This window comes from Talpa europaea, assembly GCF_964194135.1.
Source record: "Talpa europaea genome assembly, chromosome: 14".
Classification (NCBI taxonomy): domain Eukaryota; kingdom Metazoa; phylum Chordata; class Mammalia; order Eulipotyphla; family Talpidae; genus Talpa; species Talpa europaea.
Genome location: NC_140082.1, coordinates 47,265,797 through 47,282,664, shown reverse-complemented (window position 1 = coordinate 47,282,664; position 16,868 = coordinate 47,265,797). Strand labels below are relative to the sequence as shown.

The following is a 16,868-nucleotide window of genomic DNA, read 5'->3' as shown; positions in this document are numbered from 1 at the left end:
GAATGGCATGAGAAAGAGGCAGCAGGAAACCCCACTGTGTCATACCTGCAGTCATAATTATATTCATTTTTCAAAAGAAAAGAACATTTTAACTTACATTTATTGACAATGAGCAGACTCAATTTCTAATAAGAAAAATAGGGAAGCAAAGTCAACATTCATTAAGACATAACTTTCTTCCAACCCTTTGAATAAAGCTCTGGGGACGTGCCCAAATTTTTATTAACACTACATTGTCACAAAGTAGATGGTGAAGAGGAATAAAAATAATCTTCTAATAGATTCTTATCTAGTCAAGTCCTGTAGATGATCCATGGCAGATTGACAAGGAGAAAATTTAAATGTCACAGAAAACATTTGTCAAAACTAGAAACTATTCTGAGAAGTTACACTGACTCTCTCTATGCCTCAGGATTCCAAAACAGCCTCTGGCTTTCTATACAGCGAGTCACATGAGAGGAGCAATTTATTCCCTACAATCGCAAATACTGTCATAAATTAAGGCTGCCTCAAGCTACATGAGAGAAATGTGTGCCTATGTCTGAGGCAATTGCTCAAGGGCTTGTCACCATGGTTAACCAAAAGAATTTACCAGGTGCCTAATTATACAACTTCCTTCCTAGGATCTGCTATAAGATAAGGAAACAAATCAGTCTATTCCTCTGCTGATCCACACACACTCACCATTGAATTGAACCAAAAGACAGCATGTGGGAATAAGTGAGTCAGCCCCTGCCACGGGATAAGTAAACACTTTACTCACCTGGGGCCATCGGGCGTTCCCCTCTTTCAGAAGTCCTCTGGAGACGGAGGTTCTAGGACCTTCTTTAGCTTAGCTATCAGCAAGTGATTTCTTACTTCCTGTGGAAAATTCTTTGGTATATACATCCTTGTTTTGTATTACATGGGCCTGAGTAGAAATGGCTCAGATATCTTATCCCAACAAGAATCTGCAATGCAGGAACAAAGCCCAGCATCTGCTTATGTGGCAGGGCTGTCTCCTGGAGCCTGGGGTAACTGCCAAGGCTCTGAGTTGCTTTACCCACCTGCCTGATTCTTCTCTTTTTAGAGGCCAGTTTTCTCTACTTCTCTATCCACACAGAAACCAGGAGACCTCCTTCACCTCACCCCTCTACTCAAAAGATCACCCTAGACTAGACCACAAACTCCTGGATTTAATCTCAAATTTGAAGAGGGAGGTACTGGTTGAGTTAATTTAGTGAGGATGTGTGCAGGACAATAGGGATCCTGGTGTCCTGGGAAGACAGTCCCAAAGGTGTCAGATCTCACTGTTCTCACAGACATGTCTGAGGCTTGTTCGCCAATAAGTTTATTCTTGCCTGTAGAGCACGTTTTCAATTCCTATTGATCCATTTTCTCTTCTTGCCTGGGCCCTGTTCATTTTTTCCTATCTAAAGTGAGATTATCAAAATGAGACAAAAAACTGATATCATAAGCTTTAGGAGTGTGACTCCTTGTGGGTGTTTTTAGCTGAGTTTTTGGAAACACCCAGGAGACTGAGAAATGCAGAATAATTCTGAAATGTCAATGCATAAGAGCCATTTGTGTGTGTGTGTGTGTGTGTGTGTGTGTGTGTAAATGGCTTTTCATCAAATTTAACAAATGTTACTGACTTAAGTGCCAGAGATACTCTGTAATCTGGGGGTCAAATCATCACAGTTCTATGTGCCAAGAGCCACACTGCAGGCTGGAGATACAGTAATGAACCCTGCCTTTACACAGCTTTCCCATCAGAAAGTCTCAGCCCCACACTTAAACTAGGTATGACAATGTTAGAAATGTAACAACTCAACAGGAGCCCCTGGCAATGACTTCACCAGAGGTAACATGGTCAGGGAGAAGTGACACTGAGGCCTGGGTGAATAAGGTAACATGGGGTCTGGATGAGTAAGGTGACATGTGTCAGTGGCCCTCCCAATGACAAGTCAGATGACTAGAGCCTAACATACTGAAATTAGTGTCTGCTCACAGTCCAACTCATTTTTTATCCTCCTGTGTCACTGTGCTCCAGTCGAGTTCCTCCTAGTAAGGCTTGCGCACATGTCCATGCATATTCTGTTCCTTTGCCTGGAATACAAACCTCCCCTCTACCCACCTTCTGTGGCCTATTACTCATCTAGCTGCTGAACTGAACTCACATGATGAGAAAAAGCTCTCGAAGCACTCCAAGTTCATCTTTATCACACTATATTACAGCTTCAGACAATTTCACTTTCTCTCCCTCTAGTTTATGAGATTTGAAGGCAAGGACTGTGTCTTCCATCATGTAGCTCTATATTCTGGCACACAGTAAAGGCTCAAAAAGTTTGCTAAATGAGTAAATGATCACAAAGGAGCATCTACAGATGCCAGGCAAAGGGACAGATGCCTATACACATACATTCTTCCATTTAATCCTGATGAAAATCCTGAAAAGCAGTTGAATTAGCTCCATTTTATACATAAGAGAACAGAGTTGAGTACCTAGCCAGTGGTGACATTGCTATGAAGGGATGAAATTAGGGTGTGAATGCAATCCCCCCAATTCCATTTTCTCTGCTTCTCGACAACACTGTAGAAATGGAAGCTGTCGCCTCCTTCCTTCAGGGTACCTTGCCAACATTCTGAAAAATGCTTACAGAGTTCAACAGTTCATACATATAGGAATTAGTTTCTTAATGCAGCTAGCCTGAATTTGTCCAGCTATAAAGGAAGGGACAAAGGCTCACTGAATTAGTGATAGGCCAGGCACTCTGTAAAGACACCCAGGGCAGACTTCTGAGAACAGTGAGAAATCTCCTTGTCGTGGCCTCCTTTAAAGCCTGGAAGACTCTGCTTCCCTGAAGGTGAGAACATGTGCCCTTCACAACTAGACGCAAAGAGTTTATAATCCCTCCGTGATCTGAGTGCATTGTGTTGCCTTAAAATAGAATACTTCTGCATTTCAATTCTTTCAACTCTCAGAAAACTTTTTGCTAGATTGTTAGCATGTATTCCTATTCAGGAATATGAAACTAGGAAATGTTAAACTTGATGTTTGTGCCACCCCCCCTCCCCTCGCCACTGTCTAACTTTAAAAAAAAAAATATTTTCAATCTAATATGTCATATGCCAAGCTCCATTCCAAAATTCATTTTTACAACCAAATTATAAATCTATTACAACTGGGTCATTTTTGAATTGCTGACCTGACCTTTACTATTTTGGGAGGTTCAAACAAAAATGGCTCACCATGAATTCAATTATACTATGAGCCGCTGCTCCAGTTAGCACTGGTGATGACGTCAGCAGCCTATACTCCTTGCCAATTGAAAGCACAAGGAGAGTAGGACGATAGCTCTTAGGTCCCTTCCCTTCAGACAACCATTCCATACAACCCCTTTCTGACATTTGAAACCTGAAGGATCTTGAAATATGATTTCCTAGTAACCAAGTCAGTCATTGAGTGCCCTACGTTTTCTCAGCTCGAACTATAAAACCTCCACCAGATAAACTGATTTTTGCCTGACCCTCGCCTAGGTTCAAGTTGCCAATGGCAGGCTGGAGTGGGCTAGATAAGGCTAGTTGTTTGGGGACTAAACTAGCCCACCCTCCACTCTACAAATCTTTTAAAAGTAAACTCATCAGCATTTTAAAAAATCATTTTTATCTGAATATGTTCAGTATCAGCACCACAAAGTAGTAATAATTCTACTCAAAAGACAGTTGTACCTCATTTTAAGCAATGTGCTTCCTCCCCCGGCCCCCAAGCCAGCACTATTGCTAAAAAGTTTCTTTACTTAGAAATATGTTTGAGCGCTCACTATTTGACAACACCCTTCAGGGAAACCTTTGCAAAGTGAACCATCCTTGCTAAATGTAAACACATTTCATTTCCTAGATGCAGGCATTTGCTGAACTTTATTTCTTGATAAAGGCACAGCTGTACAGTGCGCCACATCTGCTATCACTTAGCTCTATATTCTGGTGCACAGTAAATGCCCCAATATATTTTGCTAAATGAATCAAAGGAAATAAAGAAAATCTATAAATCCTCCTTCATCCCTCATAACAGCCTCCATCTAGGATCTCCCAGATACTCTCCTTACATGATGCCCAGGTCAGGGCCTAACCCTGGATGTCACATTCCTGAACTTCACCACTTCTCTTCCCTTCTGCAGCCGGCTCCTCCCCAACTGGTGTCTACACCAGAGAAATGAAAAAGAAAAGAGGAAGCAGAAGAGGTTCCAGTGGGTCATTTCTCTTCTGCTGTGGTATAAGGTGGGAGGGAAAAGAAAGTCATTAAGGGAAACTATCCAATTTGTTCTGAATTCTGAAGCACTTTCTCCAAGGCATCAATTTATGGTGAGTGGGTGGGGAATCATATTAGTCACATATGCAACAGGTTCTTTCAGAGGGCTGTTTATTCTAACCCAGATTGTTATAAAAATATAAAAAGTACTCCAGAGGGCCTCCCCGTTGGTGCAGCGGTTGAGCGCTAGGTTGCGAAGCTGCCCGCAGCCTCTGCAGCACCGGTTCGATCCCCAGCTGCTCCCCTGCCATAGGAGGAGGGTCCCACATGGTGCGCAGACCTCTCCTGCCCCCCGCTGCTCCCCTCAGCAGTGTATTTCGGTCCTTCTGCCTGCTCTGCTCCCCGCTCTGGCTCTGGTACATTCTCTCACCCTCCCGCGCTTCTGACTGTACCCCGTGCATGTATAAACAAAACAAACAAACAAACAAACAAACAAATAAATAAAACATGCCTCTATAAAAAAAAAATACTCCAGGAAAGACGAAGGGAGATGGTCAGGAATTCTGGAGGCAGGTCCTATAGGTTAGCGCTACAGAAAAGAGTTCTCTTGAAGCATAAATTTAGGACTAGGGTAAATGAAGGATTCTCATCCTGGGGTACACTTCCTGGGGACATTTGGCATTGTCTGGAAACATGTTTGAATGTCACAACCCAAAGGAGGCAGGGTGAGGAGGTGGCATACTGGATAGCAGTAGAAGCTATGGTTGCTGCTAAATATCCTACAATCATAGCATTGACCCACAATAAAGAGTTATTTAGTACAAAATGTCAATAGTGCTGAGGTTGAGAAACCCTGGACCAAACTAAAACTTGCTATCAAGAATTCTGGTCTCGTCTATGATTCTCAAAGCCAAGGATGCCATTAATGATGAAAGAACAAGGAAGAAGTGAAGCAATTCCAAACTAGCAGAAAGCCAGCATAGAATTAAATGGTACAAATCATTACAGAAACATATGCTTAAATTTTCTCTTTCCCTCCCAAAGGTCAATGTTTTAAGCTGCATCCAATTACTCATTCAACAAATACTTACTGAGCAACTACTATCGATACATGCTTTCTGGGCTCTGTAAATATACTCCCAGCCAGGAATCCCAGAAATCTCCAGGAATACTGCCCAGCAGTCCAGAAACATGGACTGTGGAGCTAGGTGGACTTCAGCCCCCGAAAAGAGGAACCAACGTTTCTACCTATTTGTTTATAGTTTAGTACTCAGTTAGGTGTTTCACATAAAGCATCCCTCCAAGACCCAGGAGCCTTTTAGATTTTTTAAAAACAATTGCTTATCTCTTGTCTAGGGTGAAACTTTTTAATATCAGTGATTGGATTGAGAATATTGAGCAAAGGTCACTTCTACCCTGTAGAAGCATAGAAGTTCACAGTGACCTCCTTCATATCAATGATCCAAAACCAAGAGAGTAAAAGTGAATACTTGGTCATTCTAGTAAGTCCTGCTGCTACAAAGACAGCTAACTTATTCCCTCAAATCATTTAGAAATTCTCATGGGCTACTTCTTCAGTGGGGACATAGATAAGCTACTTGGGAGGTGACTGAAATGTGACTTGATAATGTCAAGGATGAAGCTTGGAGCATCCCATAACTTGCCCTGGGGATGATGAGAATATTTTGTTCTCATCTCTCCCAGTTTGTTGAGTGTGATTATTAACCAAAAAATAAAATATCTGATACCTTTAACAAATAAGCCTCGTTATTAATTTTTTTCTACTTCCATAGAAATGGCAAGCCATCACATCACTGCCCTAAAATGTCTCTGACTTTATTCATAAAACATTAGCTTCTCTAAATTTGAACTTAAAATCCAATTAATTCATCAAAATGTCAGTTATCTCCTAAAGCATTTTAGTAAAAAATGGTAGGATCCTGGAGTAAAGTATCAACAATAAGGACAGTGGAATGTGCTGATTTTATTCACATCACAATGGCCACTGCTGCCTGTCTGTTAATATTTATTCCTTCAATGAAGCCCCAGAGAGAGGGTTCTAAGAATACCATTGGTGGCAAAGGGACTCATTTTCCATATGGCTGTTCCCCCACTTTAATGATACAGTATGCTTGTACCAAACACCCTCAACTCTGTTAAAGCATGCCACCAGCTCTAACGTCACAAACCTTGGTGATAATCTCTGCAAAGCACACAGGGTCAATCACAAAAAGAATTACAAAGACCAAAGACACACTTTGTGATGACTTCAGGGGCTAAACAGAGTACTCCGTGAGGACTAATTTGTACCACTGTCTTTAGTTATCAACAGCAGAGGATTAGAAAAAAATTGCAAATTTCAACAGAAAGCAGATATGGAGTGGCCTATCCTTATCCATAAGAGAAATGGTTTCTAATAGGTTTTCATTCTTGTTATTCCATGACTAGTATTTTCCATCTGGAAAGTCTAGAACTTGGTCCCTTGTCTGTGATCCAAAGACTATTTATCAGCTACATTTTAGCAGCAGAAGCAGAAGATTGGAGAAGACACAACCTTTTAAAGGTTTACAGAGAGTGAAATGCAATCACCACCGTTCTTTAGAAACAAGTAAAGGTATGAAAACAAAACATGAAAATCCTATGTTTCTTCCTGCAAATAACTTAAAGTAACCAGCTAACTGCAAATATACCACTGACCTTTGGCTTGGTATCAAGGGTTTTAGAAAAAAACTAAAGAGAAACATATTTTTAGAGCCCAATATGATTAAATTACAAAAACCTGACTTTCCCCCTAAAGACCAATAAAGCATGTTCCAATTTCAAGCAATGAAAGGTAAACACATATCTCAAAACCATTAAACTGTTAGACTTTATTACAATGGAATAAAGGCAATACCCATTTCTTACACTGGCTGAGTTTGTAAATGGCAACCTCTTCGCCATGTCAAAAGATAGTGATGGAACGTCCTAATTACAGTTACAATTATAGGTATCCAGGGTGTCATGGCCAGCTTCTCCCTTCCAAAGTGAGAGAAAGACATGTCCACCAAATAGATGTGTCCACACAGGTAATGTGTGTATACCTGATAACAGCATTGCCAAAGCCATCAACTGGGGCCTACTGGGGCAAAGCAAAGTTTCAGCTGTTCCAACTGGCACCAACCATCTCTCAGGGACCAAATGGCAATATCTAGAATGAACTGAAGAAAGCCCCTACCCTGTGGACAGATAAAGACCTAGGGCAAGGAGAGTGGGATCTAAAAATGCCAGCCCCAAGAATTGCCCTTCACCATCCAGGCCTAGGAGACACAGTAAGAGTTAAAATCCATGCTGGCTAAGTCTGCAGTCTCTAACTGAGCCAGCTGAGCCCTGATGTGAGCCGAGTAACACTTTCAGATCCGCAAGGAAGCAACACAGCAGGATCCCTTGACTTTCCAGACTGTCTCTTACACAGTGACACAGCTCAGGAGCAAGGGGATACCCCAGAGAGGTGTGTGGGAGGGACAGGGGCTGTAAGGGAATGAACCAGAAATTCCCAAAGGTCCGGAAGAACTCTGTCACAGGGCCTCCTTCCCCATGTACCCAGGTCTGTATCTGCGGGCAGAATAAGGGGATACATGCTTCCCTGGGTGCGTGGCCCAAGGTTGCTGTGACAACCACAAGGGAGGCTGACTGGTGGAGGAGGGAAATGAGATGAGGGGTCTTACTTTTGTAGCTCGCTGCCCAGGGCTGGTAGCCGTAGTAGCCCGTGATGCGCAAGATCCGCTCCTCGATGGACGTGAGCCCCACGGGCCCGCTGGTGAGGTCCTCCACGGAGCGTGACCATTTCAGATCCTCCTTAATCGCCTCATCCACCACCAAGTACTTTAGCTGCCGGAGCTGGGGGCTGATGTCCGATAGTCTCCGGGGGCTGACGTCCGGTGACCTCCTCATGGCACTAAGTCCGCGGGCAGGTGGCCGGGGAAGGGGAGCGAGGACAGAGAACGGAGAGATTTGGTGAGCAGCAGATCCCCTGACGAGCAGGGGCGCGGCCCAGACTCTCCAAGGGCAGGTGCTACTGCGGGGTCGGCGCTTCTTCCCTGCCGCCGCCCGCCACCCACGCAGCTCCCCTGGCAGCCCGGGCGTCGGGTCCCGTCTCCGGCGCCCGATCCTGGGTGCCTCGGGCAGTGCAGGTTGGAGCGAGTGGCAAGGCAGAGGATGCATTAAACTTCCAGAGCAGCCCACCGCGCGCGCTGTCCCTTCCGAGCCCCAGTCTGCCGGTGTCCGGCTGCAAAGGGCCACCCCGGCGTTCCGCCCTCCAGCCCGCTTGCGCACCCACGCCCGGGGAGCTACTCACATGGTGATGCTTTTGCCCCTGGGTGCGCCGCCGGGAAACTCTCGGATCCCCATAGGCAACGGCAGAGTGGGGCCGGGAGCTCCCAGACTTGAGGCGGAGGGGCCACGGGCCCGGGCAGCCTGCAGTCGCGACGCGGGGAAAGGTGGGCGCGCAGCCCGCCGAGGGTCCGCTAGGCACCGGCCGCTCGGTGCCGCCTGTGCGCGCCCGCGTGGGTCGCCCCCGAGCGGCTCCGCGGCGAGCGGCGCAACGCGGGCGCGGCAGCCGAGCCCGGCTCCAGCCGGTCCGTGGCGCTCGCTGCAGCGAGCGGGCGGCAGGGGCTGCGCGGGCGCCGCGCCTCTTGCTGGTCGCTGTCCGCGCCGCCGCGGTCCCCAACACTCCGCGGGCGCGGGATCCTGGAATCCGGCTGAACACTGCGTGCGGGGTGCGCTCTCGAGGCACCTGGGCGAGCGGGATGGGCCCAGCCTGGAGCGCAGGAGCCAGCTGGGGGCGCTGCTGCCCTCTTCGCGCCGCCCGGGATGCTCTCCAAACAGAGCTGGCCCGGAAACCCGCGCTGGGTCCGGCAAACCTAGAGGCTTGGGCGCGCTCCTGCTCCCCTCTCTTAAGACTTTCCAGGTCGTATTGCTCCTGGTTCAGTAGTGCAATTCAGTTTCAATCTCTTAGTCAATCTCTCTGCCTGTTCTAAAATAAGTAAAACTACTTGGGAAGACAGAAACCTGGTTTCCGTAGCCACATAAATCATGCCCAGAATGCCAAAGCAAATAAATGGCATTACATACACAAAGCAGAGGCACAAGGTGAATTGATTTATTACGCTGTGGGAATGGTTTAGTTAGGTCTGGTCCTCAGAGAGCTTACATTCTCCTGGATGACCCAATTACTAAATCCGTTCTCTCTTGCATCTCCATTTAATTCAGCCTCTAATGGCACTTTACAAGACTTTCACTCCAGAACACCTAATCACTTTTCATAGTGTTATTTTTCATAGGGCAAATTTAGAAAATACAGAACGATGTAAAGAAGGAAACCCCCCGTTATCCAGTCCAAAATTTCTACTTTGAAGTCTAAGTGTATTCTCTTCCACTTTTTGAATGCAAAACTTTTTGTTGTTGTTGCTCCCAAAATCCGAATCAAATTATACACACTACTTTGTGTTCTTTTTATATTTAAATTCCATCATGTATGGGCAAACTAGAAATAAAGAGGAATGTCTTCAAATTAATAAAGGATATCTACAAAAACCTACAGCTTCCATCACACAAAATAGTAAAAAACTAGAAATTCCCCTGCTAAGATAAAGAGCAAGACAAGCATGTCTCCTCACCACCCCTTTTCAGTACTGTACTGCTAGTACTAGCAAATGTAATTAGTTAAGAAAAGGAAATTGAAAGTATACCTATTGGGAAGGAAGGAATAAACTGTCTCTGTTCACAGATGACAAAATCTCTACCCAGAAAACTTCAAAGAATTGAGCAGCTTTCTACTTGGAACAAATATAAATTGTAGCACATTTACAGAATACAAGATTAATGTACCAAAGCCAACCGTTGTCCTATATATAGACAATGAATGATTGAAATTTGTAATTTAAAATATAATATCACTTACATGCACAAAAATGAAATATTTAAGTATAAATGCAACAAAATAATGTACAAGGCATATATAAAGAAATTTACAAAACTCTGATAAAAGATATCAAAGAACTAAATAAATGGAGAGATATTCCATGTTCATGAATAGGGAGACTCAATATTTTTATGATGTCAGTTCTTTCCAACTTGATATATAGAGTCAATGTAGTCCCAGTCAAAATCTCAGCAAGTAATCAATAAACTGATTTTAAACTTTACACACAGAAGCAGAAAGATCTTGAACAGTCAACAAAATCTTGAAGAAGAGCAAAGTTGGAGGACGAACATTAATCAACTTTAAGACTTAGAAAAATGCAGTGTGGGATTGAAGAAAGAATAGACAAGTAGATTGATGGCACAAAGTAGCCCAGAAAAAGACCCTCCACAAGTATAGTCAAGAGATCTTTGCCCAAAGAGCAAAGTCAATTCAGAGGAGAAAGGAGAGTATTTTCAACAAATGATGCTGCAGTATCTCAACATCCACAAGCCAAAAACTGATCACAGTCTTAAATATAAAATGTCAAACTTCAAAATCTTCAGAAAATAACACAGGAGAAATTCTAGAGAACTTGGGTTTGTTGGTGAATTTTTAGATAAAACACCAAAGGCATGATCCATGAAAGAAAAAAAACTAACAAGTTGGACTTCATTAAAATTAAAAACTTCTACTCTGCAAAAGACATTGTCAAGGGAATGAGATGACAAGCCACAGACTGACAAAAAATAATGTGCAAAAGATATATCTGGTAAAGGACTATTCTCTAAAATAAGAACGCTTAAAACTTAACAGAAGAAAATTAACAACCCAATTTTTAAAACTAGTAAAATAGCTGTACAGACAAGACGCCAAAGATGATATGCAAATTGCCAATAAGCATAGGAAATTATGCCCAGCATCACACATGACTAAGGAATTACAAATCAAAACAATGAGTGAGATACCATTACACACCTACTTGAATGGATAAAATCCAAAACACTAAATGCTGACCAGTATGTGGAACAACAAGAATTCTCATTCATTGACGGTAGAAATGCAAAATGGTACAGCCACTTTGGAAGATAGTTTTGTAGATTTTAGTGAAACCAAACACTCTTATAAATGATTCAGCGAACATACCTTGGTATTTACCTAAATTGAATTTTAAAATATGCCTATACAAAAAAAAAAACCCTGCACACAAATATGTATAGCACCTTTACCATAATTGCCAAAACATGGAAGCACCCAAGATGTCCTTCAATAGGTGAATGATAAACAAATTGTAGTAGAGATATACAATTGTCTGCTATTCAGTGATATAAAGTAATGAACTATCAAGTTACAAAACAACACATAGTAAAAGTCTTTTACCAAAAAAGTCTATCTGAAAGGCTATATACTACATATTGTATTAATCCAACTAGGTGACATAGCAGAAAAGGCAAAGCTATGGAGCCAGTAAAAGTGTTGTCAGGGGTTCCAGATGGTTGGGGGAGGTATGAGTGGTAGGAAAGGCAGAATGAATGGGTGAGCTCAGTGGATTTTTAGGGCAGTGAAACTAGTCAGTGGGCTAATACAATGGTTGATACAAGTATTATACAAGTTTCAAAATCCATGGATTATGCAACAGCAAGAGTGAAACATAATATAAACTATGGACTTTGTTGTGATAATGATGTGGGAAAAAATGTAATTGAAAAAATTACTGTGCAGATTTCCAGCATCACAATATACTCACAAAGTTATTATTTTTACTGGATGTTTTATGATTTTTATGACTGTTATGATCATAAAAGCAACAAAGCTATTGTAAAAAAATAACAATGAATATCAAGGTGTATAAATAAAAATTAATACCCCTCCTTACATAATGTCATGTAATTTTAAGCCTCCTCTTAACTTCTTAATTCCATATTCTTTTTCCCTGTACCTGAAATATTTCATCTTGGGCCACTCTTGGACTGCCATGAAGAACACTCAAACTGGTATTTCTAGAGCATCCTCAAAGGATGGCAATTGTGTAAAATGCTGAATCTGAATCATCACCTCCAAGTATGGGGATGGGAGCTCTCCATTTTACCAATTCCCCAGGCAAACTTCCTGTACTATATGAAAAAATCACTCGTGTAGATAATGACTAGAAAGGCATGAACTCAGAATCCTCCACCTACTGCTACAGACACATTTACTGAAGCCAGGGAAGGCGTAGGCACAGTCAGAAGAGGACAGAGAAGCCTCCTCCCATTTAATCACCACATTCTGGCTGCTCTAAACTTGGACAGGGTTTTTAACCCTTCTGAGTCTAAGTTCTTTCTTCTAAACAAAGGGAATGACCTAGCAAGATTGTTGTGAAGACAAAAGGAGTTGATACATGTGAAGTGCTTAGAAAAGAGTCTCACATATGGCTTGGGCCAATACTTAATAGACATGAGCTACTATTATTAGATCATTTTTAGGTTGAATTCAATTTTTGGACAGCTGTATCAAACTGTTGACTCATGCCTAGGTTCATGTTGCACAAAATCCCTACATAATTTTGACATGTGCAGTTGCTAAGCCATATCACTCTCTTCTCTCTCTTCCTTTTAATGAACACATGGGATTTGGAGTCACGTAAAAAGACTTAAATACTGGTTTACCTACTCACCAGTTTGTTAACTTTGAGAAAGTTATTTAATTCCTCCAAGTCTAATTTTTGGACATCAACCTCAAATTATTATTATAAAGATTAAACAAATTCAAGTATATTAAGAATTTAGCATGCCACAGAGCTTGAGATCAGTGCTTGATAAATATTAGCCATAAATTTTTGTCATGCCTATGTTTCCTTTTGTCAGGTGGAAACATTGCTGTAATTTTCAGATTGTTTTTGGGTGATGATATTGTCACTCATTGCAATCACTGCCCTCACTTCACCTCACCTAGTGTTTGCAACTCTCACCTGTAAAAGCAACTCTAACCTCTTTAAATCTTGTTCAGCTGTCTAAATCACATTAAAGCTGCCTTTATCATAACTTGATAGTTAGGTTATGGGTTACCACTTTTCCACTTACTTATCTGACAATTTTTGCTGGCTAATGCTATCCACCCAAACAACCTAAAATCTGTATGAACATATTAGCTTAGATCAGTTTGCAATACATCATTTACAAAGCCATGTATTTAGAAACCTTGACAACCCTAAATATTTGAGATCCTAATATAAGTTTTGTCTGGAATATTTCAGAACACACAGATTCACAAGAAAAGCAATAGTAGAAATATTTCTGTTTAAAAATCCTCTATACTGGTGGTTCTTAAACTTTATAATTCTTCAGAACCCCTTCAGATATTAATGGATTAAAGACTTAACTATAAGATCTGAAACTATAAAACTCCTAGAAGGAAACATAGAGGAAATCCATCTTAGCATGGGTCTTGGCAAATAATTTTTTGCATACAACACATTAAAGCATAAGCAACAAAAGAAAAAAAAAGTGCAACTATATCATACTAAATCCTCTGCAGAGAAAAAAATAAGCATCAACAAAAATGAAAAGACAACATATGAAAGGGAAGAAAATATTTGTGGGTCATATACCTGATAAAGAGTTAATAATCAAGACATATAAAGAACTCATGCAACTCAATAAAAATCCAAATAATCCAATTTTAAAATGGACAAAGGACTTGAGTAGACAGTTTTCCAAAGAAGGTATTCAAGTAGTCAACAAGTACCTAAAAAGTTGTTCAATATCACTAGTCTTGAGGAAAATACAAACTAAAACCACAAGATAGCACCTCACATACCTTAGAATGACTATCTTTAAAAATATTGGTGAGGTAATGGAGAAAAAAGGAATCTTTGTGCCCTGTTGGTAGGAATGTAAGTTGGCATAGTGTCTACTATGAAAACAGTGTGGATGAAGTTTTCTCAAAAATTAAAAATGGAGGGGCCTCCCCGGTGGCGCAGCGGTTGAGCGCTGGGTTGCGAAGCTGCCCGCGGCCTCTGCGGCGCCGGTTCGATCCCCGGCTGCTCCCCGGCCACCAGAGGAGGATCCCACGTGGCGCGCAGACCTCTCCTGCCGCCCACTGCTCCTCTCAGCAGTGTACTTCGGTCCTTCTGCCTGCTCTGCTCCCCACTCTGGCTCTGGTGAATTCTCTCACCCTCCCGCGCTTCTGACTGTACCCAGTGCATGTATAAACAGACAAACAAACAAACAAAATAAATAAATAAATAAAACATGCTTCTATAAAAAAATAAAATAAAATTATTAAAAAAAAATTAAAAATGGAATTACCATGTGACCCAGCAATTTCGGGTATTTATACTGAGAAACAAAATCACTATGTTGAAGATACATCTGCACCCCATATTCATTGCAGCATTATTTATAAAAGCCAAGACATGGGAACAACTTAAGTGCCAATCAACAAATGAATAAAGAAAATATGGTATATGTAATACCACATATAATTACATGTAATTAATTGCATAATAAAATTATACAACATGGATGGAACTTGAGGGCTTTATACTAAGTGAAATCAGTCAGACAGATAAAAAACAGCTACTGTATAGTCTCACTTATATGTGAAATCTAAAATAAACTCAAAGAAAGAGATCAGATGTGTAGTTGTCACCAAAGGGGGTAAAATAGTTGATGACCATTAGCTCACCTGAGAACAATTCTGCTTCTCTGGGATAAAATTCATCTAGTCACTGTTTCTAGTCAGTGTTTCTGCCACGTCTCTGATACCTTCACAACATGGGAAAACTCTGATACTTTTCAACATGAGAATAATATCAATAATAACAAAAGATACAAGTACCTTAAAATTTTATATGAATGTCTATTGTACTATTAGGTAAGTAAACACATATTTAGTGTATACCATGTGCTAGGTTCTGTAATGAAGGCTTTTAATACAAATAAGACAGATATTTTCTGCAAATATTTCTACATGGGGAAGTGCTAACAAGTAAGAGTGGACAGTTAGGGTTTGCCAACAGGGCCACTTCTACCAAAGCCTGAAACACCAAAGCAACATCCTAGTTGAAATCCCCACATGCATTCCCTTCTATCTCCTCTGCCAGAGTAACCCTTTCAAAGGGTGAGTAGATCATGCTCCTCTCCTGTGTAAAACACTTTCAGTAGTATCGCACTTGCTTTGCCCCACCTGAATTGCTTCTTTTTTTTTTAAGATTCATTCATTCATTCATTCATTCATTTATTCATTCGTTTATACAAGCACTGGGTACAGTCAGAAGTGTGGGAGGGAGAGAGAATTCACCAGAGCCAGAGTGGGGAGCAGAGCAGGCAGAAGGACCGAAGTACACTGCTGAGGGGAGCAGCGGGCGGCAGGAGAGGTCTGCGCGCCATGCGGGACCCTCCTCCGGTGGCCGGGGAGCAGCCAGGGATCGAACCGGCGCTGCAGAAGCTGCAGGCAGCTTCACAACCCAGTGCTCAACCACTGCGCCACCGGGGAGGCCAGCTTCTTTTTTTTTTTTTTTTTTTTTTTTTTTTTAGTAGTAGTATTTCCTATTGTGGTAACATTGGTTTACAACACTGTATTTGACTTAAGGGTATGGGTTCACATCTCTTCAGATGTATGTTTCCCTATCATGCCCATCACGAAAGCACACACAGTCCTCCACAAAAGTCCATTGGGTCCCCTCTCCACTTGCCTCCCTACTTCCTACCTTTTCACTCTGTTCTACAGCCAAACTTCTAGGGTTTATTTTAGTCTAGTTTTGCCTTTCTCTTTGTCTTGTTTCTTTTTCATTCCACATATGAGTGAAGTCATCCAGTATTTGTCTTTCTTCTTCTGAACTATAAAAACTTAGCATTATCCTCTCCAGTTCTGTTGTTGAAAATGCAAGTTTTCATCCTTTTTAGTAGTACTCCATTGTGTACATGTACCGTATCTTGTTAATTCACTCATCTTTCTTTGGATACTTAGCTATTTCCATAACTCGCCTACTGTAAAGAGGGATGCAATGAACACCGGAAGGCAAACCTCCCTTTGAATTAGTGCCTTGTCCCTTGCCTTGCAGTCTGTATCTGTTCTTCATTCACACCAGCCTCTTAGAGCTCCTGGAATGTTTTACTTGCTCTCCAGGATATTATACAAGTCACCCTCTCTGCCCAGAAGACCTTATTCACCTGCTATCTCATTACCTTGTTCATTCCTTCAACCACCACACATCTACTGCTCAGACCTTCTCCCTCCAAGAAGACTTTTCTGACCCTTCCCATTGGATTCTTCCTATACAACCCTCTAATACTATAATTGCCTTGATAACCCTTGTCAGAGCTCTAGTGCATATTAATTTATGAGATTGTTTGGTTAAAACCTGTCTCATCCACTAGGTTAAAAGCATATTAGGCAGAGATTATTTTGTGGTCATTGAGTCTCTTATCCAACATAATGCCAGGGTAGGATCAACAACTACAAAAAGGATTTGTTAAATGAATGATAAAATGAAAACAACCAAGGACCAAGACTATAATTGGACAGTAAGAAATGTGAGGGCTTCCCTGGTGGCCTAGGGATTAAGTCTCAGCACTTTCACCACTATTGCCTAAGTTTGATACCTGGCCCAGGAGCCAAACCACATTTGGCACAGCAGACCTCTCCTGTCTCACTCACTGTTCCCCTCAGCAGTATATTTCAGTAAATATACCTGTTCTGCTCCCCACTCTG

At 41.8% G+C, this 16,868-nt stretch overlaps 1 protein-coding gene across 1 annotated transcript in view; it reads right to left on the bottom strand.

Annotated features, from left to right (window-relative positions):
- Positions 1-8,620, bottom strand: part of SLC35F3 (solute carrier family 35 member F3) — a gene marked incomplete at both ends in the record, with an annotated part of 345,212 nt that extends 336,592 nt beyond the window's left edge. Inside the window, 2 exons of the mRNA XM_084253640.1 lie at positions 7,939-8,168; positions 8,568-8,620. Coding sequence (XP_084109766.1) covers positions 7,939-8,168; positions 8,568-8,620 — 283 coding nt within the window. The remainder of the gene's footprint in view (positions 1-7,938; positions 8,169-8,567) is intronic.
- Positions 8,621-16,868: the final 8,248 nt, after the last annotated feature.